Genomic DNA, 23,724 nt, shown 5'->3' with positions numbered 1-23,724 from the left:
GTAACTGCGCATGGCAAGACCTAGATACAGCTTGTTTGCCTCCATATTGGTGTTCATAATCTGAAGCAGACATGTAAAATATAATTTCTGAATCTTTTTTCTGTAACATGATATAGTTTATCGAATAAAATATAGAAACAAATCCCAAATTTAATTTCAATTTCTAATATTCAAATGACATACTGTATCGTTACATTTGTATCGTTATGCTATTTCTTACTTTTCAACAAACTGACAATTTCAGGAGCACCACTTATTGCTGCCTTCCCCCTTTATACAGTTAAACAATATCTCGCATTGGAAATAAACAATTAACACTTGAAGCTTGACTTTGTAGAAACATACACACTATGTCTTCACAATGTTGTGGTAAATTTGTAGGTAGTTAACGTTGTGATATAACATTGTCACAATGTTATCGGCTGACCTGTTATGTACTATTAAACAGAATAAAAACAGAAGAGAATGTTTGGATATAAAAAAGATCACGCGTGGAAGGCTGAGACGGGCGGTAGACCGATCAAAGGGAGATAACTCGCAGCAGCAGCAGCAGGAAAACGCATGTGCTCTCTATTCTACAGCAAACGAGCAATATGCATTCTTGTCTACCCACGGACGCATGAGCGCTGGAATGGTCTCCCACTGTACAAGCAGGCAACCGAGCATATGAGCGAAACTTTATCGTGAGAAGATCTTGCAGCGCCGGCCTAAATTTCTCCCAAGTCCACCCCTCCTGGACTTTCCAACCTACTGGACCAACGGCAGACAGTAAGACTGACAAGAGGCGCCTTGGCCTGGCCAGATAACTGTCGCCGATGACCCACATGGCACCTGGAATATGTGTAAATAAGCTAGAAACCGGAAATGGTGGCCTACCTGGTATCTAACATAATTAGTGAAACAGTTTGAAGACCTGCGTCCGTATTGTTTCATGGTGTCTGCATCCACACCGTTCATGGTTGCAGCACCAATTCTAAAAAAATGAGATGTATACTTCTGGTGATAAATACCTGAGAGTGAAATCTAGTTAATTGATTTCCATCAAAATGAACACATAAGTGTGGAGGGCGTGCTGTCCGTGAGGATAAGTAGCTGGCCACAGCTGCAACAGGACACAGAGGGGAAGCTGGCGCTGTGTTTATGAAAATTGAGGTGCCCCCCCCTGCTGGGTCTGTTTTGGAGTACCTGGGGCGTACCTGAAGTCGGGTGGTTAGATCTGAAAGTGGTGTTATGTCGTTGATCAGAAAGCTCTACCAGAGGTATCCGCAATGGAACGCGCCACCACATTCTTACACGGAAGAAGAAACCAAAGTATGCTAAAGTAAAGGCTGCTTTAAAAAGCATAACCTCATATGTTGAGTAACATACCATGTGAATTACCTGAAGTATTTTGCCTAACAATTGCGCAGTGATAGAGCAACGGCATCTTTCTTTTAAATATACTCCAAAGCCGTGTGTACTAGATGCATCTGTCTGCAGATCCTGTTGTTCCGAGGTCAACCATTCATCATGCTGAAATACTGACACGTCATTATGATAACGAAGGAATTTTAACCATACCTGTAGATCTTCCTACATACCCTGCGTCAGTCAGACTCTGTGATGTGGCCTGGAGTGCTGGAACTTACCTGCAAGCGATTGAATCTCGCAAACATGTACCTTGCTCTTACCCGATGATAGCATGGTTTGAATTACGTCAACAACATTTGTGACTTTGTCGCCCGGTTCTCTCACTTCCATGGCTACAGTATCAATTGAAAAGCCAAGAAATGTCAACGATGGTGTCAGATCAAGAGTTTTTTTTCTGCTCCAATAGGTACACCAAATTCATGAAACAACACAACATGTAACCTCATTTGGCAACAGCCGGTTCCCCGCCGCCGCCAGGTAAAGACTAAAGATTGTGCAAATCCTGGCCCTATCGGGCCCCCATACTGTAAACTGAAACCTTCAGAAAAACCATGAATTATGAACGAAGCAAGTTTTGGGTGAGAAAAAGAGTAATGCTTGAGCCAAGGTAAGATATTTCCAAACTTAATTGGAAAGTCTGCTAGCGTTTTTACCTGGCGTTGCATTGTTTGCCGCTTACATGGCTGACTGCTGACTGTCTTGGACGAAAGGAACTGCAGTTACGGGCACCATGCATGTCCTGTAGCATGGCACCTGGAACACTCGTGAGGGAAGCCGTCCGCATGCACCTTGACTGGTTGAAATCCAAACATACGAAGCTGTCCTGGTTGCTGTCGTTGTTAGATTTGTTGGGGAAGGCCTGACAGGGATTTACTTGCTTACCTGGTAGTATGAAACGCAGCCAGAGGTCCCCGTCTGTAACTCCCCAAGACTGGGTTCGGGTCACCAGCCATTTTGTTGCAAAAATGGTAGTCATACAACGCCAAGGAGTTACAACCATACCTGTTCGCCGATCCCCGGATAGTTTCGACATAGGTCAGTAGCTGCTGTACCCGTTCTGAATGTTGGGTTACCTATATTCCCATGAAAATGTGAAAAGCCTTCGTCCACGTACTTACGCTTAGATATTTTGGTGCTGGTGATTGAAATGTTTTCAATATGACCTGGCCTGAACTGACTGATACTAACCTTAACGGAATTTGATCATCGGTTGGTTATCTGACGACAACAGTGAACGGTAATTGTAAATGCAGAAATGGATTTTCATCTGTTTCAAGAGTTTTGTTTCAAGTTCATTTTCTATATTTTGGTTATGGTTTAAGATTCATTTATTTTTAAAAAACAAAGTTTTTCGTAGTTAAATATTTGGTCCACTTAAAGGGGCACTGATCTAACGCAATTCCCCGGACTGGTTGTTGCCTTTGTTATTGTTGTTTTTTTTCCGTGAGTACCCGGATGATACGCAACGCAACTGAGCGTGACTAGAGACTGGGCTACCGTCTGCAAGGACAGCTAAATAAACTTGGAGGCAATATTTGTTTTACGCATTTTTGAACACTGATTGGTTAACTGTGATCTATAAAGATTTCGACAAAGGGTGCATGTTAAATAATTTCTTCAACCTAAACAGACAGACAAATAGAACGGCGGAGCTCATCGGATGTCGTCATTTGGATATACCCCAGATGGTTATAGTTTAATACTAAAAACGTATCCATGCAGTGAAAGCACTTTCGGATTTCGGATTGCGTCGACAATACGATTACTACTCCCTTCTTGTCATCCACGTTTTCTGGTATAACCCTACACTTGTGTATTTGTCGTCATTCACTTGATGCTCAGTTAATGAATTTATTACAGGTACAATTAGTGGTAGCACCACTTAGATTACCTGACAAAGGTTACCATTTGGCATTTATTGTGTCTGGGGTAATTATTCAATCTAAATCCAGGTTTGAAGTGAGGTGAAATGTGTGTTATGTAATATGCACGTGGCAGCCCAGCAAGAGGTGAATGATCAGTTGATTTACTTTTTTTTGTAAATTAACGGATCGTTCCTAGTCATCAAAGGATTAACAGAAAATACGTTGATTGATTAATCACTGTTATCTAAACACATTGGATGTGTCAAAAGTGTGTGTTTACATGTCTAGGTTTACTTAAACAAAGGGAATACACTCATATCATGGCGTGAAGTGCCGATGTGAAAACAACATACTTTGTTCAAAGGGTTAACTGATAATACGTTGATTGATTGCTCATTGTTATCTATCACTCAATGGATTTTTGAGGAACCGTGGACGTTATGAAAATAGTTGTCACGTGGGCTTTCTCAGCCGACCCTTGAGACGTGACACCTATGTGAAACACCTGAAACAATCCAAGTGATCAGTTGAGAAACGAACACGGGTTATAATATCCCGAAACGATATATATCTTTTAAAATATTTGATTGTTACAGAGACACGTGACATCGAATAAGTTTCTTTGTACAGCTGCAGACGAGTGGGATATTGTTCCTTTGTGTGGATATTGACGGATACATTCCTCGAACAAGGAAGCTGCCTTAAATTTATACACATAAATTTGGTAGATTGTAAACATGGTATTTGCATTTTGTTTACTTTCATTTGCTGTAGCATTGAACTGATTCGTTCTTGTTCCTCCACGTCTTCGTTGGGAAATTCTTCAGATTGACTAAAATTGATTTACGCGATCAAAAGGGCCTAAAAACATCACAACAGATTATTATGTAGGATTAGAAGCCAAACAACATAGAAATGTACTTTTCAACGCAACATTTTCAGTCTCTTGGTGATGACATTAAACATCAAAATGTTTGGAATTCGTTATCATAATAATACAGATGGAAATGTTTTTCAGTCACTTTGTAAAATAACTGAATATTTAGGCGTTTAACAAATTTGAAAATGTTACACATTTTGACAGTGAAAACATATACACACTATGAAAAAAGCAATGCTCAGTTGAAATATTTACTTTGTGTTGCAAGTCAAAATAGTGTAAACGAAAATCGCAAAATTACCAAGGCAGTGACTTATCAACATTTCGTCACCATTACCGATGCTACCCGCAAAGATACCTACATTTCCTTATTATCTCGAAAACTGTATTTCATTTTGTTGATCAATGTGACCATACGCCCTTATTACTAACCATAAAAGTGACTAATGCACTTACGAATGGCGCAGCAGAGGTCGCGTACTAGACTAGATTTCTGCTATACATCCGGGGACTCACTTGGAAAAAACAATAACAAAGGCAACAACCAGTCCCGGGGAATTGCGTTAGACCAGTGCCCCCTTAAAGTCATCTTCATTTGAACCTCCTCACTTTGGCTTAGTGGATAACGTGTTGCGTCCTAATATGTCACATGACCTTTGAAACCTAGAGATTGTGAGATCAAATCTCTCAATAAACTTTTGCAGATAAATTAATAACTTGTTTACAGCCTCAATTTCATTTCAAGTCACATGATCTTAAAAGCACATGTTCCCAACACAATCAGTCAAATCTCCATCTTGTTAGGACCACGGTTACATTCTCCAAAGTGTAAAGCAACACAAATGTAAGTAAACTCATATTTTTCAATGCCAAAGTTAATATTATTTTATCTCCTAAGTGTTCAATGCATTTATAACTTCAATTCAGTAACCATTAGGCAGTTGTAAGCAACTTTGAGTATTTTGTCAGAAAGTTGTTTAATTTGTTATTCTTTTAAATTGGTAATTTTGACTATTTAACTGGTTCAGCCTAAAGTAAGGATTGTATTTTCTTTCTATTTTAGTTTTCTTAACCTCACCCACCAACGTATTCAACGTAAACAATGGAAACAAAGATAGTCGTCTTATAACGAGACTGAAATTGCCTCATTATAACGCCTTACAACGTTAACATAGTTTGAAGTTGTATTTTGAAGTCGTCTTTACCGTTCAACGTCAGATCTTCAATTCAACTCCTTCACCAACGTTTATGTCTGAATGGATATTGTTCAACGTTTGTACTGAACATTGTGATTAACGCTCAACATCATGTAATAAAAATCCCTGTGGGTGCGAGTGTCAGAAGTTTGTGTTTCTTGCATCTACAGAAATTAACATACTCACCATTTCTTATGTTTTGTCGAAGAGCGTCCTTGACCTGAGACCCTACAGCATCAGCTTGATATGCAAGCGGGTCGCGCGGTAGATGCGCCAAAATTGCATTATGCCCTGAATGCAGTGGGCTTCTCAGAAGTGCTGTTAGTGAGCAAAGTACTGGGCGGTAAGGGAATTTGGTGTTGACAAAAGCTCCATATTGCATCACCTCCCATTAAACAGTGTATAATCGTTGATGATAGGACGAATATCCGATCTTAACATATTGTAGGTCACTGTCTAACACATTTGTCTTAACCTAGTCTTTAATTATAAATCTTTCTTATAGTGTCTTTGTTGGTGTCAATCATAGGATAACGATCATCACAGACACATAATATGTATAAATGCTCAGATTTCTTAAGCTAACTTCGACACTTTCTACTTTCAATTGCAGAACCTGTCACAGGCTTGGGTAAGGACAATATTTTAAACTGTAGATTACACTGTTGAGTTTCAATTCTATATCTATTTTTAGATTATATATTAGTATAACCATCTCTGAATTCCTTATGATATGTTTGTTTCCTCTTAAACCAATTTTAAGGACCGCCTCTGTGGTCAAGTGTATAGAGTGTCTGCCTTAAGAGCGGAGAGTTTGATCCCCTGGATGCGCCATACCAAAAGACATTAGAGGGTGGTATTTACTGTTTCCCTGTCTGGCGCTCAGCATTAAGGGAATAAACAAGGACTGGGGAATTCATGTTAGACTACAACATGGTATCTTAGTGCGATAATCTTGAACGCAACGTTACACCCCCTTTCAACCCCCTTTTCCAATTTTCTCACTTGGATGTCAGAACAGGGTCCTCAGTAATAGAATCGGGTGGTTACGATGAGCGACCTGGCTGACCGTGTGTCAGGATACTCTGACAGCGAGGACGTTGCTCATCGTTTCAACCACTGGTTTGCCTGACCAAGACACGGTTATTTAGAGACTGCTGTGGTATAACTTAAATAAACTTTAATTTAACTTTTTATCCTCGTCAAAGTAAAACAGTAGATTAATCAAACGGAAAGGTCTCAAATTCACTTACGTGTCCTCTTTGGTATATTTTTTCTTCATAACTTCATATCATATGGTTAGGAGTTTGCAAGTGCCAAAGCTGGTGGCCAATAGTCCTCGCCACTTGAAACAGAATATCGAAATATCGCGATGATTAATTAACGAAGATAGCTGCATGTGTGCAAATACTTTTAAAGTGAAAACAAGCTATTCCCTGATCAGGATGAAACTTGCATTAATGACAAAAATTGTAAAGTGCGCTCTTCAAGAAATATCAATTTTGCTAGTGATAAACATCATCATTGAATTTTGATCACGTGGTTACAATCGGGGTAAGAATCCACAGTCAGGTGACTGCTAACTGAACTTGGTCAATTGCGCTTTGAATACACTTGCGCCTTTTACTTCCAGTTCGTGTTGGTAATGTACGTACGCTGCTAAATATAGCCTTAATATTGTCACCAGACTGCCGAAGCTTACCCGGAGTGTCACCATGTGATCAAGCCTCAATGATGTTCATGGCGCTATTTGGTGATTCTATTTCAAGTGGCGAGGTCTATGACCCTTAATGATTCTTTGCTTCTGCCAACTCATGAAGTGTTACTGTGCATGACAAGACCTAGATACAGCTTGTTTGCGTTATGCCTCCATATTGGTGTACATATGACATCTAAAACAGACATGTAAAATATAATTTCTGAATCTTTTTTCTGCAACAGGTTATAGTTTATCGAATACAATATAGAAACAAATCCTAAATTTAATTTAACTTTCAAATCTTCAAACAACATACTGTATCGTCAAATTCATATCGTTAAATTATATCTTAGTTTTCAACGAACTGACAATTTCAGGATCATATTGGTTTATCCTGTCAGAACCATGGAATACAATAAAATAGTATTTTATTTGCTTCTTTCTGTAGTATACAAATAAATAGTCTACGAGTCAGTTGGCGTTTCACCTTTGTGGATGACATAAAAGTTCGTCCAATGCGCCGGAATTATAGAGCTTCTTCCCTAAAGTGTACCAGAAACATATCATCGTGGGTTCGTTTTAGTTTTAAAAAAATAATATAAACGGATTACGCTGATGGCAGAGTTAACAATGAACACCACAAACATGCTGCACACTGGACAGAGACACAATTGAAGCACACAATATTTAGACCTGTTTCGTGTAAACGTATCTGATACTACTATCGTAGTGATAAATATGTTAGAAACTGATATACTGTGCTTTATATAAATGGTGTTAACAAACTGTAATAAAGATAAGTATTGTATAGTGTAACAAAGGAGGGAACGTAGAATCAAGAACTTAGTGCATGTGCATGCGTAGAATAGACATAATATATTAATGTATGTATTTGCTATGGAGCTAGCCGGAGTCCCGGAATGACCGACCAATGACCCGACAAGGTCAGCGGCCAGGGATATCTTGGCAGCTCCGGGCGAGGTTCGTCAGTCCGGGGGAATAAAGTAGAGAAAAAACATCCGCGTGTTGTCGTACTTCCAACAGAATGATAAGTGGTAGGAGATGCGGGGCTCATGGCTTCTAAGGACGAACCATCTATTAGATCCCATCCCGTAACACGGAGTCAAGACAGATGTAGAAACCAAGCATCACAGACACCACCAGCCAAGACGCTTACTCAACCAACAATGGCACAGGAACCAGAAGTAATACCGCCTACTGTCAACGTGTAACAAAAAAATTCAAGCACCCTATACCCACCTTCCTGGTGTGGCACAGAACAAGCTGGTAAATACTGGTTCCAGCGTTTTGAACATTTCACGACATTAAAGAAATGGACAGATGCAGAGAAATGCTATAATGTTATAAAGGGACAAGGCCTTAACGTGGTATGATGGCCCACCACAGGCGTCACAGGAGCCCAGGGAATCCCTGCAACAGGAATTCCTCAACAGATACAGCAGTTTCATCTCTCGGAACAAGACCCAAGACAGTCTGTCGATGACATCGTGGCAGAGGTCACAAGTATGGTCAACCGCGACCTGGTCCTGGTGAGACAAGTCGTTCTGATCTATACAGTCAGCGGTCTGCATGAGGTCACCAAAAACCTTAAGGGAAGTCACCGAGGCTGCACGACTGCACGCCGAAAGTGCCCTACCCCCAATGGAAGCCACGAGCGGACTTTCCACATCCCTGGCTGCACTTCAATCACAAATGGAGAAACTTTAAAACCCTCGTTCACACCCAAGTGAACACAATGAACACCCAACCCCGGTCGAGGTTGCCGTCACCGGCTCCAAGAGTCTCCTTTCCGCCAGTGCCGTACGAACGACGACATCCTGCCTGTACTCACTGTGGTAAGTACAATCAAGCCAAGTCTCAATGTCCTGCACTGAGTAGACAATGTTTTAATTGTGGTCAGGTAGGACATTTAAGGGCAGTCTGTAGATCTGCTCAAGGCAACAGGCAGTTTAATCCACGTTACCAGTATAGGAGATAGGGATGCACACCTGCACAACGGAGACAAAGTTCCCGCTCTGCTTGTGACAGGATATTTGAATCAAAATCTGAAAATTCGCCAACTGATATTTTTGAAACATCTGTGTCAGATGCATGATCTCAAAATCGAGTCAATGTGAAAATCTCGCACTTAAGTGTCAATGCCTTGGTCGATTCTGGTGCTTCAGTTAGTACTCTAACTGAAACTCTTTATCATAAGGCTAAACTTTCATCTCAGTGCCCTATTCAAAGATCAGAATTAGCTAATGTATATGGTGTCGGAGGTCATGCTATTAAAGTTTTAGGACATGCCTTTGTACCCATTACTATTGGCACTTTACTTTTGGTACAAAAGTTTCATATTCTCTCAAAGTCAAATCAACCGGCCATATTGGGTTTGAATTTCCTACAACATCAATCTGCCACCATAGACATTCATACTCACGTTCTCAAAATTCAGAATGGCATAACCGAAACTGCTATAATAGGACCGCCGGCTAAAATCTTTACTATTCAAGTCTCGACTACAGTACCATTCCTCCTAGGTAAGAAGCTGTCATTCCAATTACTGTTAACGTACTCGTAAACAAGTTCATATTTCTGGACTCTGTTCTCAGACATATACATTTTCGGACACTTCCAAACTGGTAGGAGCTAAGTGCTTAGTGAAACTCGCGAGATGACGTTCAATTTACAAGGTCATGAACCCTACGCTGGCTTCCATCACTCTGCAGAGCATGCAGCAACTTGAGTTCACGCCCTCTCGGACCAGGATCAAATCGATCACATTAGTTATGCAGATTCTGACGAGGCAGTAGACAATGTTTCGGATAACCATATATGAACTTCTCCCGTTCACAATACTTCCGTTCCTTTCAAACACAGCCAAGAACAATTGATTCAATTAGCAATGAATCTTGGTTTTGAATTTTCTAAATCAGATTTAACTCCAAAACAGAAAACGGAAATGTTAGCATTTTTATGGATCGAACCTAGACATTTTCGCTACGGATCTTAGTGGGATGCACAGATATTTACTATCACAATATCAATACAGGTGATGCTCAACCCGTTCGTCAACCATTCTATAGAACTAGTCCAAATATTAGAGAGGTAAATTGATAAACAGCTTTTGGATCATGACATTATTGAAAAGCAGGCCATAGCAGGCACCCGTGGTTATGGTTAAAATGCCGTCAGGACAGTATCAGATGTGTTGTGACTTCCGTAAATTGAATGACGTAACGCTGCCGTCATTTCACAATTTGCCATGGATAGACGATGTTTTGACACTTAAGGTCAAAAACAAGCAACTGTTGAGTGTCCTTGACCTCTTTAATGGGTTCCATCAGATAAAACTCGACCCTTCCTCAAAACACAAAACTAGTTTCGCAGTTCACAATGGTCAGTATCAGTCTAGGCGTATGCCATATGGATTATGTAATGCGCCAGCCACTTTCATGATTGTCATGATTGAAGTACTGAGAGGTTTGCATGGGAAATGTGCAATTGCATATGTTGATGATCTCCTTGTCTATTCTAAGAATTTTGACCAACATTTGAAAGATCTGAATGTAGTCTTCACACGGTTAAGACAAGCCGGTTTGAAAGCAAAGCCCACCAAATGTAACTTTGCTGCTTCCCGTGTTACTTACTTAGGTTATGTTTTATCCAAGGATGGCATCACTGTTGATCCAAAGAAAATTGATACTGTTCAAAACTTTCCTGAGTCAAGATCAGTGCATGAAGTGCATGCTTTTCTCGGCTTAGCAAATTTCTACAGACGGTTCATTAAAAGATTTTCTCACATTGCTGCCCCACTAACAGCACTTCTCAGGAAGGATACACCATTTGTTTGATCAGATAGATGTGATTCCGTTTTTCATTCATTAAAACAATGTCTCGTTTCACAACCAATCTTAAAATATCCCGATTTTTCCAAACCCTTTATGCTCAGAACAGACGGCAGTGGCCATGCTATCAGTAACATTCAGCGTGACGATGATAATCCTGAATCTGTAGTAGCCTACGGGGGCAGATGTTTTAGAGATAATGAAAAGAAATGGAGTATTTCTGAACGCGAGTGTGTGGCATCACCAAAATTATTACTCATTCATACTAAACACATGATCTATTCACAATTATACAGTATACATTAAACATATTAAACACATTAAACAAAACATTACAAAATATTTTTAATGTTTTGTTTCATTATCTTACAGATTACAAATTCATTCTTCAACCATGAATTAAACACCAAGTTGCCATTTGTATTACTACTACTTCTAATGGACAAATATGAAGATGGGACAAGTGCTGATAGCTGTAGTGACTGCAATATGGAAGACATTGTCACCGATGAACCGCCATGCAAAAAGCCCAGGAGTAGTACATCCTGGATCATTCACTATGAAGGTGAAGATATGGAAAGCCACTTGGTTCAACCTAATAGCTTTGAATCGTGGGAAGCTCTGCTGAAAGCAGCACAAATACGAAATCACAAACCACTTCTGGAGTTTGCAAAAGAGTACATCTGAGATACCAAACATTTTCTACCATCGGAAATGTCGTTGTAGATTTACAATAAAACGGGAATTACAGTCACTACAGTCAAGCAAAACAGAAGAAGGTAGCCATGCTTGTGTTGAAAACCGGAGATCGAACAGGCAATCACCAATTTCATCAAGGGTTTATGAAAAGCAATGCTTATTTTGACGGAAGGTTAAGTATAAGAAGGGCCAGAAAAGTCGAGAACTCCTTATACAGTGTGTTGATCTCCGTGCAGATAGGAGAGTACGGGACATGGCCATAAAAAGACAAGATGTAGCTGTACTAAGTTTTGTAGCACGTGATATTCTTGCAGCAGAGGCTCACTACCATCGCTCATGTTATAAAAAGTACACAAGGGCACCTGCAGCTGACTGCACTCCTTGTTCTATTCCAGAAGATGATGAACGTGACATCCAGTACCAGGAAGCAGAAGCTGATGCATATTTTCTTCTGTTTAGCTATATCAGAAACCCCCTAGCTGTTTTCAAACCCTAAGACTGTTAAAATGGTAGATCTCACAACAGTCCTGGTGGATCACATGAAGATGGCTGGAATAAGAAACATCAGGGAATCTACAAAGAAGCACATTCGGAGAAAACTTGAAGCTGAGTTCTGTCAAGCAATTCACATATTTCCAGATGATAAAGGAAAACTTCTTGTTATTCCAGACAACCTGAGTATCTATGAACTTGCCAAGGAGAATATAAAACTTACAGGTGATATTCATTCCGAGCAGAGTCAGTCATCAGAAGACAAGGGGGTTATAACCTCTGCTGCCATATTGCTGCGCTCAAGGATCAAGGAGCAAGATGATGTTTTGGAATGGCCGCGCTTACCAGAATCACTTAACATAGCTGCAATAAAACTGCCTTTGTCACTGAAACAGTTTCTTTTTGGGCTACTAACTGGCGACATTTCACCAAAGCAACCGTCAGAGAGGGTAACCTGGCTTGTCAACTCATTTGGACAGGACCTCCTCTATGCTGTGAGCTGTGGCAAGCAGAAACCACCAAAACACATCCTTTTGCCAGCTGTTGTCAAGAATCTCACTGGAAATGCTGAACTGAGGATGAGGTTGACACAGGAACTGATGTTTCATCTGAGGATGAATTTGATGAAGTCGACTTTTAGGGCGGTTAGAGGTTATCAACCACAAGAGGACTTTTCAATGTCCAATAACATTGTGAGTGAAAAGAATAAATCAATTGTGTAATATTATGCAATGAAAAGATGTTACAGATATTTCTTTTCACAAGCTATACTGTCCTTGAATTGTTTGTTGAAAGAGAGCATCGTTTCATGGAATGACAAGATTTTAGTTTGTCTCACAATGGTGGACGTACTCGTGAACATATTTTTTATATAAAGCTACCAGTAACAGACTGCTATCATGCATTTTTATGAAGCAGGGATATTTCCCTTTTGAAAAAACAAGCTTAGAATTTGCCCCCTCGAATGGTACAGATTAGTCAAATATGGGTGCCCGGCTGACAGACTATCAGACGTGAGACGTCGAACTCGCCAGTATGCATGAATGATATTGTATTTAATAATTAGTCGGGTGATTTTTGTGACAGAAAGATGTGGTAGGGAACACTGTAAGGATGTTGTGGATGATAGTAAGGAACGAGGGAGGAATCAGCTAGTGACGACAGAACAACGGTGAGTTCGCTTTTGAATCAGTACTAAACAAATGCAGCCTGTGAAAGTGGCTTGTGTGAATGTTCCAGGACAGTTTCCAGTTGCCAAAATATGCGACACAAAACCATTTCATCCTCTTTACTCGACGGTTTTGTGTAAAGAATATTAGAAGCCGCTATAGTATCTATAATAGCCACTAAACGGGTACCTAACCCTAATGATCGTAAAGGGGTGACTGATCGTAGAGAGGATCCAAGGGCTAAGCTAGGATAGAGTTCGGGTAATCTAATATAGTCACTAAACGGGTATCTAACCCTAATGATCGTAAAGGGGTGATTGATCGTAAAGGGGATCCAAGGGCTAAGGATAGAGTTCGGTGCAACCACAGGAGTCCGTATCTAAAAATAGACGCCCTCATGCATATTCATGACGCCCTTCGGGCTCGCGTGTGGAGATGGTCATGAATATGCATGAGGGCGTCTATTTTTAGATACGGACTCCTGTGGTGTAACCTACCCTAACACTAGCGACAGTTGGATGTGTTCAGCGCCAATATAATATCCCTAATAAACTGCATTCTTGTTCATAATAATAAAAATTAACGAACCGAAAAAATATATTTGTATATTAGTTCCCATTTATAACCATTTTAGCTACTTGAAATACGAGATAAAACGAAACAATGCTGATGCACGACGGCTGTTAAAATTGTTGTGTCAATGAGAGGTCTTGTCAAAACAAACCTTGATTAAAAAGCCTGCTGAACATGCAACTCGAGTTGATTGTCTTTCCAACAGTATCTAAAGTGACCAAATCCAAAAGATCTTTGCACTGCCTAGCCCTCGGTTAACGTGCTGTCTGATATTATAATAGTTGCGTGTACGTGACATGGGTGCTTCATAATTAAGAAATCGCCGTCATTCGCATAAAGTGCAACATGGCAGAAAAAGGTCGAGAGGCGCGGTAACCACTTTACTAATCTCGCCATATTTCGCAATCCGTAGCACTGCATAAAATATGAGTCACACGATATTAATGCTGAGATGATTAGGGTGATGATGGTTATAATTTCATTCAATGAACGTCATAAGTGTAATGGAAATATACACTGTCGTTTTCTCATGTGTACCGACCATTCCGCCATTACCGAAAGTCGATAAAAATATACAAAACGTGTAATAAACTTGTTCGTAAAGGAGTGAACAGAATTGTATTTACGTGAATAAGTAGACAGTTGGGAAAAATGTCTTTCTGACCACTCGGGTCATATTATTTCTTATGAACAAGAATTTTGTCTGAAAATATTTATGTGTATGTGACATGGGTGCATAATCAAAATTCGCCGTCATTCGCTTGGTGTTCAAACATGTCAGAAAAAGGCCGAGAAGAGGGGTAGCCACTTTATATTACTAATCTCGCCATATTTCGCAATCCGTAGCATTGTATAAAGTGTGAGTTACACGATGTTAAAGCTAAGATGATTGGGGTGATGATGGTTATAGTTTTGACTTTGCGCACCCAGTGTTTGATATCAAAATTCACAGTTTATAAAGGGCATTTTCTCGGGACCATATGTGGTCCGTTGGCACTATGCGGGTGTAGAAAGTGAGGGTACCATGAGGGTAACCACTAGACTACCCGACCGCCCCACGACGTTAGAAAGGGACGTTGTTGTAACGTCTTGATTTGGTTGTATTTTGGGTTACGCGCAACGTTGTAGCAACCAATCTGGGAGTCTACAGATTTACGTTGTGGCAACGTTACATCACAACGTAGAATTGTTTTCTGGTACGCCATCAGCTTAATAACGTGGTAAATTAGACGACGTTATGTTTGAGAGAGAATCATCAAAGCAGATAAAAGGAAGGGCCGAACGATCACATCTGAAAGTGGAAGATCTGAAAATCGATATTGGGAGAAAATATTTAGATTATCGCCGTGAAAATTGTGAGAATATCAGTAAAACACAAAACTTAACTCATCTGTTCATAAAATGAACTTTTAGAACCAACATTGCCGAGATCGATTTGTATTCTGGGAATCACGGGTAAGCTAGACTTGATGATTTACTTGCCGTCATGATAGAGCCGGAAGGTTAATTATTAACAGTGTCACTAAACGACTAGGGGCGGTCGGGTATCCTAGTGGTTAAAGCGTTCGCTCGTCACGCCGAAGACCCGGGTTCGATTCCCGACATGGGTACAATGTGTGAAGCCCATTTCTGGTGTCCCCCGCCGTGATATTGCTGGAATATTGCTAAAAGCGGCGTAAAACCATACTCACTCACTCACTCACTAAACGACTGATGGCTCTTAATGCTAATTAGATGGTTCACTTGTAGACTTATTGTTTGACGTTGAAGGCAGTGTGGATGACACATACATTCTTGAGATACAAAGAATCTTAAGATTTTCCTATTGAATTTAAGAATAATTTCATATTCGTAGATTGTAAAACAATCTTAGGATGTTTGGTTCCTGATTCGCCTAGTTGCTAGTGCTTAGGACGATGGGTTAGTATCGGTTCCCTGTCTACGGTAATCGGCTGATTGGGTCTCTGGTGGCCGCTGCAAGTTGCAGGCTTGCTCACTGCGTTTTGAGCAGGAATATTTCTGAGGCCTTGACCGCCAACGTGTCGGACTGCCAATATTAATATGAATAGGTTCATTGATGTCGTTGGAAAAGTGCATAGAGTGGCATAAAGACACAAACACAGAAATTCATTGTTTTACATTGTGTAAAACCTACCTGAAAGATCGATATCATAACATCAGTGATAACATAGGTGTGTATGTTGAATTATTTTGTGAACTTAACAAAGACGTAACAATGCAGGGACATTCTTACATTTGGTTGCGTGTTCATTTGGAGATATATACTTCCATACTGTTGGCTTTAGTAGCATCAAGTTTCAAATTTGAAACATTAACAGGATGCAGGAACCAATATGAATATATAATTCGGAAATATCATGTTCAACTCCATTGTCGGTGCCATCTACATGTTCATGTTATGACCCTCCAAAGGCACCAATGTGACGTCAAGCACTTTCTTTCAGATGAACAATGGAGTCAGTGGTCTTCCACAAGTTCATGCTTACCTACATGTGGATCCGGAAGAACCATTATATACTCCAGGGTGCGTAGTGTCAGCACATTTGACTTTGTATGTAGTCTCAAATCTGAAACAAAAGAAGAACATTGTCCGCCTGTTTTATGCCCAGGTGAGTATATCAATAACTTGAACCTTATTTGATGCTTTAGATTTATCACTATTCTCATATTCCACGCACACATTCTATAAAATTAATTCTTGTATTTCACGTGCCTCTGTCCTTCGGGATCATTCCTAACTTCGTTCTGTAGATGTATACAGTAACATCCAACTCACTCACTCTTTCGTTGGACTAGTGAAGTAAGTTTTATCTTATGTGTAGGTATATTTTCCAATTACACTCAAAAGCCTCCGTTTATAAAAGTGGATTTTTTGCTTGCCATTAAAACGATTAAGTGCATATAAAGGGGTTAATAGCTTAACTGTTACTAAAACAGTCAAATGTATTCCTTGTCTTTACAATCTTGATCTTATATTTACGAATATCTGCGTCTGTCTTTGTAATTCACTCAATTCTCAATCCACACATAGTACAAAGTGAGTGGGTCCCAATGCAATAGTCGAGGTGTCCACATTATCGAAGTGTGAGGATTATCAGTTAATCATGAAAGTGACAAACTTTCTGAACTATTATTAATCGCAGAGTTTAGAGTGTTTGAATAGAATGTTGTTAGTTCTCTCTTCGTTTATGCTACACATGAATGTCCACACATTGATGACTTCTTTCTTTCCTTACAAGAATCGGACTAACTCTGCTTTAAAACATTCACTACATTCGAAGTGATGACTTTCATTGCCGAATATTTCCAATCTCTACAACAGCAATTTAATCATCAGTTTAATACCTTGCAAATGCCACATTTTACTGTACTAACTAAGCCTTTGAGCAGGGTTGTCCTGTTTATCCTTAACTAATGCAGTTCAACTATAGTAAATAATAGATTAAACGAACAAGGATCACATGTCACTCGTAAATGAATTGCACCCAAATCGTGTCAGTCAAAACCGATAACAAGTGTTCAGGATGTAAGATTAAATGTAAATGGTTTGATAGATGTGTATGTCACATGTTACATGTGTATGCAACGGTCACAATTGCAAATATGTCTAATTGTAATACGCCTAGAACGATTTAAAATGCATATGTTGACTTAATTATTGCAAAAGAAATAGGAAATCTTTGTCTCTTCAGTTGATGGTGTTGTTTCCACTTGGAGTGTTTGGAATGACCCCATTTGTTCTGTGACCTGTGGCGCATCAGCAACGAAGATCAGAAGTAGGACGAGAACATGTACACCTCCCCGATATGGTGGCAACAGCTGTCCTTCACCCTTAACTGAAACTCAAACGCAAAGCTGTGGCTTAAATGGCTGTCCAGGTACACAAGTTTTATGCACTCAAGTTACTAGTGCACTCAAACATAAAACGTAGAAGTAATAGACACGTTATATGTGTTACTTATTTCAGTTGTTGGAGGTTATGCTGCCTGGAGTGAGTGGTCCCCGTTTCCCTGCTCTGCAACATGCGGAATTAATGTCACATCAGTTCGGACACGGTCAAGGACCTGCACCAACCCAGTGCCAAATCATGGGGGAGCACCCTGTTCAGGTCCCTCTTTTGAAAGAAGCTCTTTCCCTTGTGGCCTTAACTCATGTGCAGGTACGATTGGATATAAAACACTTGCAGCTATATCCATGTTGGGGAAAACCTACTTTGTTTTATGTGACTCATTCGATCGCATGCTTAAAATAAATGCAAAACGTTTGTCTAAGACGAGAAATAATGAAGATATTGTTTTATTCAGTTGATGGAGTTGTCTCTACTTGGAGTGTTTGGAGCAATCCTCCATGTTCTGTGACGTGTGGAGCATCAGCAACAAAGACCAGAAGTAGGACGAGAACATGTACACCTCCCCAGAACGGCAGACAGGACTGTTCCGGAGATTTGACTGAAACTCTAAGCCAGAACTGTTTCTTATGTGAATGCCCAGGTATCTAACAAGTACACCTTCTACTCCAATAACAAACATCACTACAGTTACATTTTGAGACAAACAACAAGAGAGCCCTAAACTATTATCATGATTCTAACGGTTTTCTGTTTGTTGATTATTTCAGTTGATGGAGGCTATGCTGCCTGGAGTCAGTGGTCCCTGGTTCCCTGCTCTGCAACATGCGGAATTAATGCCACAACAGTCCGTACACGGTCAAGGACCTGCACCAACCCAGTGCCAAATCATGGGGGAGCACCCTGTCCAGGTCCCTCTTTTGATACAAGCACTTTCCCTTGTGGTCTTAACTCATGTCGAGGTACGATGAGATATAAAACAATTACTAATGGTATTTGTATATAATATATGCGTAGGAAAAACACCTTTGTTTTATGCGACTCATTCGATTGCATGCTTTAATGATTTTAATTGAAAACGTATGCTTAAGACGAGAACAAATGAGGATATTGATTTCTGTCAGATGTGAAGCAAATTGTGAAACAAACCACCAGGGTGTCCTAAAATATAATCATGATTCTAACGGTTTTCTGTTTGTTGCTTATTTTAGTTGATGGAGGTTATGCTGCCTGGAGTGAGTGGTCCCCGTTTCCCTGCTCTGCAACATGCGGAATTAATGTCACATCAGTTCGGACACGGTCAAGGACCTGCACCAACCCAGTGCCAAATCATGGGGGAGCACCCTGTTCAGGTCCCTCTTTTGAAAGAAGCTCTTTCCCTTGTGGTCTTAACTCATGTCCAGGTACGATTGGATATAAAACACTTGCAGCTATATCCATGTTGGGGAAAACTTACTTTGTTTTATTTGACTCATTCGATCGCATGCTTAAAAAAAATGCAAAACGTTTGTCTAAGACGAGACATAATGAGGATATTCTTTTTTCAGTTGATGGAGTTGTCTCTACTTGGAGTGTTTGGAGCAATGCTCCATGTTCTGTGACGTGTGGAGTATCAGCAACAAAGACCAGAAGTAGGACGAGAACATGTACACCTCCCCAGAATGGCGGAGAGGACTGTTCCGGAGATTTGACTGAAACGCTCAGGCAGAACTGTTTCTTATGGGAATGCCCAGGTATCTAACAAGTACACCTTCTACTCCAATAACAAACATCACTACAGTTACATTTTGAGACAAACAACAAGAGAGCCCTAAACTATTATCATGATTCTAACGGTTTTCTGTTTGTTGATTATTTCAGTTGATGGAGGCTATGCTGCCTGGAGTCAGTGGTCCCTGGTTCCCTGCTCTGCAACATGCGGAATTAATGCCACAACAGTCCGTACACGGTCAAGGACCTGCACCAACCCAGTGCCAAATCATGGAGGAGCACCCTGTTCAGGACCCTCTTTTGATACAAGCACTTTACCTTGTGGTCTTAATTCATGTCGAGGTACGATGAGATATAAAACAATTACTAATGGTATTTGTATATAATATATGCGTAGGAAAAACACCTTTGTTTTATGCGACTCATTCGATTGCATGCTTTAATGATTTTAATTGAAAACGTATGCTTAAGACGAGAACAAATGAGGATATTGATTTCTGTCAGATGTGAAGCAAATTGTGAAACAAACCACCAGGGTGTCCTAAAATATAATCATGATTCTAACGGTTTTCTGTTTGTTGCTTATTTTAGTTGATGGAGGTTATGCTGCCTGGAGTGAGTGGTCCCCGTTTCCCTGCTCTGAAACATGCGGAATTAATGTCACATCAGTTCGGACACGGACAAGGACCTGCACCAACCCAGTGCCAAATCATGGGGGAGCACCCTGTTCAGGTCCCTCTTTTGAAAGAAGCTCTTTCCCTTGTGGTCTTAACTCATGTCCAGGTACGATTGGATATAAAACACTTGCAGCTATATCCATGTTGGGGGAAAACCTACTTTGTTTTATGTGACTCATTCGATCGCATGCTTAAAAAAAATGCAAAACAATGTCTAAGACGAGAAATAATGAAGATATTGTTTTATTCAGTTGATGGAGTTGTCTCTACTTGGACTTCTTGGAGCAATCCTCCATGTTCTGTGACGTGTGGAGCATCAGCAACAAAGACCAGAAGTAGGACGAGAACATGTACACCTCCCACGAATGGCGGACGGGACTGTTCCGGAGATTTGACTGAAACGCTCAGGCAGAACTGTTTCTTATGGGAATGCCCAGGTATCTGACAAGGACACCTTCTACTTCAATAACAAAGAAGGAGTACGTATATACTCCGATACGTATTGTTCCTCACAATAAAGAAGTTGACATCCATGAATTCTCTTCCTTATGTGCATCACTTCTAAATTCATTTTAAAGACTTAACATAACTAGTTTCATTGTGAGAGAAACCACAAGAGAGCCCTAAAATATCATTATGATTCTAACGTTTTTCTGCTTGTTGCTTATTTAGTTGATGGAGGCTATGCTGCCTGGAGTGCGTGGTCCCTGGTTCCCTGCTCTGCAACATGCGGAATTAATGCCACAACAGTCAGGACACGGTCAAGGACCTGCACCAACCCAGTACCACAGTATGGAGGAGCACTTTGCCAAGGTTTATCATTTGAAACGGGTCAAGTCGCTTGTACACCGGAACCCTCGTCAGGTATAAATATTTATAAATATAGAAAACTCACTTTACTCCAAGACATAAAGCAACACTAAACTTCATCAGTATAAAATAAGGACTTAAATGTCCCAGTGGAGAATGTAAGACAGCTAAGCATGTACATAATGTCCTACGATGGTGATACAGTAACACGTACAGCTCTCGTCAATGTTTCCTTTCATTTTTACAATGTATTATCTGCTTCATACGTTTCGCCTATTGTTCATACGTTCGTATGCCTTCCTATTGAAAACCAAGGTGGACAGTGAGAAAGGTGTGAGTGGTTGTTGTGGTGTATGAATGAACATGGATATTCCTATTCTTCTTTGAAATGCTTCATTTTCTATCTCACTAACCTGTGCTTGATTTGCAAATTGTACATATGTTTTTAATTAAACAACACAACCTGGCATCCTAGTATCTTCCAATTGGTAAGTACATTATAATCTTTAAACATAGATGCTTACGTCAACTTGTGAACAAGTCAAGCAACTGCAAAACAGTACAATCAACATATGATCGATATTACTTTGCCACAAATGAAATATGATTTAAAGGAAACTCGTCGGAATTAAATTTAATGCGTCCAGAATGTTTCGTTGTGATGCGTTCTATAGGTAGTTCGGGTGTAACGTATCAGGTGAACCGTATCAGGTGAAACGTATCCTTAACAATTGCTCCTGGTATCAACTTTTCCGTTTTGTGTTTCCGGGGCTGGCGCTTTCTGGTCTGGACGATATCCGAAGGAAAGCAGGCACAAGAGACGACAGCAACATCACGTGGACATATATTTCATCTCAAGTCAACCATTCCTGACATTTAGAGATGTATACAAGTCGTGTTATAAACTTCGGACTCCCCCAACAGAGCTTTCTTTACACACAGAACATCGCAACTGTAATCAGACGTCAGGGAATGAATACCATGAGCCTTTATTAAGTGTATGATATGTATTTTGAATAATATATAATTCTTTCAAAGTATCTCATGTTTGTCTATGAAATGAAGCAGTCACTCAGACAGTAGACAGATCGACTATATAAAATAATGTTAAGTAAGTTAGAGCTGCATTAAGCTCACCCACAAAATCATCATTTTCCTCTGTAATTTTTGTAAACGATCAACATTGTCGATGTATATTCCAGACCTGCTTGATCGATTGAGCTTCAACTCGTATGTGAGTATCTGTCCACAAGGGGTTAAAGTGTGGTCTACGTGAAACGTGAAAATGTCTTCTTTGACATTGTGTCAGAAACCAAAAGGAACAAGAAACTACAGACAGGGAACTGATCACTGAAAACAGAAATCAGCTTGGTCTACAATGACATTCTGTCAAACAATTACATATATCACAGGAATGATATTCTCACTGGAATAATGCATATAGTTTACATTACATTGATATTCCAATTGAGACTTTAACAAACGGCTATTTCTGTAACAAGGAAAAGACAATAAAAAGACATTTCATCTTCAAAAGACACCTCTGTCATTATACAGTATGACACATAAACGTACTGAACACTCTTTGTTGAAACCCTTTTATCTTACCTTACAGTAAGATACTAGCTTGCATTGTATGTTTGTTTGTTGGTTGTTTAACACCACACTCAGTAATATTCCAGCTTTTTGACGGCGGTCTGTAAATAATCAAGTCTGGACCAGACAATCAAGTGATAAATGGGCTACACTATTCTAGCCCGAATCTTCACGGGTCTACTAGCTCCTGATTGGTTTAGGAGCGGTCAAATATGTTCCATGTTGTCCACTCACAGGCGGGTACGAATTTCATATAGCCTGCTGAGAAATCAATCGAAAACAAGACAGAATTCTCCCGTTTTGTACCTGAACAGCTACAATATGATATATTAGATTAGCTTGGCAGGATAGTAATTAGATGGGTGGATTGTGAGTTCCTTCTCTCCCCTCCACAGACACCAGTTATAACCAAGTCCCCTTCCCGAAGCAATGGCTCTTATCGTTCCTTGATCTGCAACACAACAATTGGCATGTGGACATCCTTTCCATCATATAGTAAATGAGTGAGTTAGGTTTTACGCGGCTTTTAGCAATATTTCAGCAATATCACGGCGGGGGACACCAGAAATGGGCTACACACATTGTACCCATGTCGGGATTCGAACCCGGGTCTTCGGCGTGACGAGCGAACGCTTTAACCACTTTGCTACCCGACCGCCCCCAGACATATTGTAAACATAGGCTCACATACAGGGTACATCACACCCCATGTGCCCCGAGGGATCGGTTGACAACGAATTTATTCACCGACATCATTCATACAGACCCGGAATATATGTCCGCAGTTTCACTTAGTAAAACGTTTTGACGGCTAGCAGTCGACGAAACCGAACCGAGTTACTTCCCTTTTCCCAATGCAATCGTATAAACATCAGTTCATTTCAACTCAACAATACTTATTGGAGATATGCAAGTTACCTACGATGTGCTCCTATTGACTTCTCAGCGGGCTACGTGGAAAATAACTGCCCGCTCACTGACAAGTCAGAAGCTAGTATTTTAATGTAAGTTGAGAAAATAGTTTGTGTTTCGCCATCAAACAAAGGAACTATGGATACAGCCTCAATAATTAAATATTCTAGCGAAACAACCGAGGATTTCATTCTGCATCCTATGACCCTTGCCTGGCTTGCAATTATTGTGCGGCAAGTTATTTTGAGTCTTAAGTTCAAGATAAAGGGATTCGGTTGGCTGGTTATACTGGTGAAACATGTCATTGTTATTATCAA

General features: G+C 40.2%; 1 protein-coding gene across 8 annotated transcripts in view; it reads left to right on the top strand.

Annotated features, from left to right (window-relative positions):
• The window catches only part of LOC124123938 (A disintegrin and metalloproteinase with thrombospondin motifs adt-1-like), a 66,073-nt gene extending 43,660 nt beyond the window's left edge, over nt 1-22,413 (top strand). For 2 of the 8 annotated variants that reach the window (XM_048402986.1, XM_048402982.1), the window contains 7 exons: nt 18,473-18,664; nt 18,914-19,105; nt 19,250-19,435; nt 19,563-19,754; nt 20,004-20,195; nt 20,341-20,526; nt 20,762-21,936. In XM_048402986.1, the coding sequence (XP_048258943.1) occupies nt 18,473-18,664; nt 18,914-19,105; nt 19,250-19,435; nt 19,563-19,754; nt 20,004-20,195; nt 20,341-20,526; nt 20,762-21,012 (1,391 nt within the window). In that variant the 3' untranslated portion in view covers nt 21,013-21,936. Of the gene's footprint in view, nt 1-18,159; nt 18,346-18,472; nt 18,665-18,913; nt 19,106-19,249; nt 19,436-19,562; nt 19,755-20,003; nt 20,196-20,340; nt 20,527-20,761; nt 21,937-22,101 lie in introns of those variants that run through there. The other 6 variants (XR_007223103.1, XM_048402985.1, XM_048402983.1 and 3 more) reach the window with 6 other exon arrangements.
• The last annotated feature ends 1,311 nt before the right edge of the window (nt 22,414-23,724 follow it).

This window comes from Haliotis rufescens, unplaced genomic scaffold (genome assembly GCF_023055435.1).
Source record: "Haliotis rufescens isolate VD_foot unplaced genomic scaffold, xgHalRufe1.0.p SCAF_3, whole genome shotgun sequence".
Lineage (NCBI taxonomy): Eukaryota > Metazoa > Mollusca > Gastropoda > Lepetellida > Haliotidae > Haliotis > Haliotis rufescens.
This window is presented reverse-complemented; position numbering and strand designations above follow the sequence as displayed.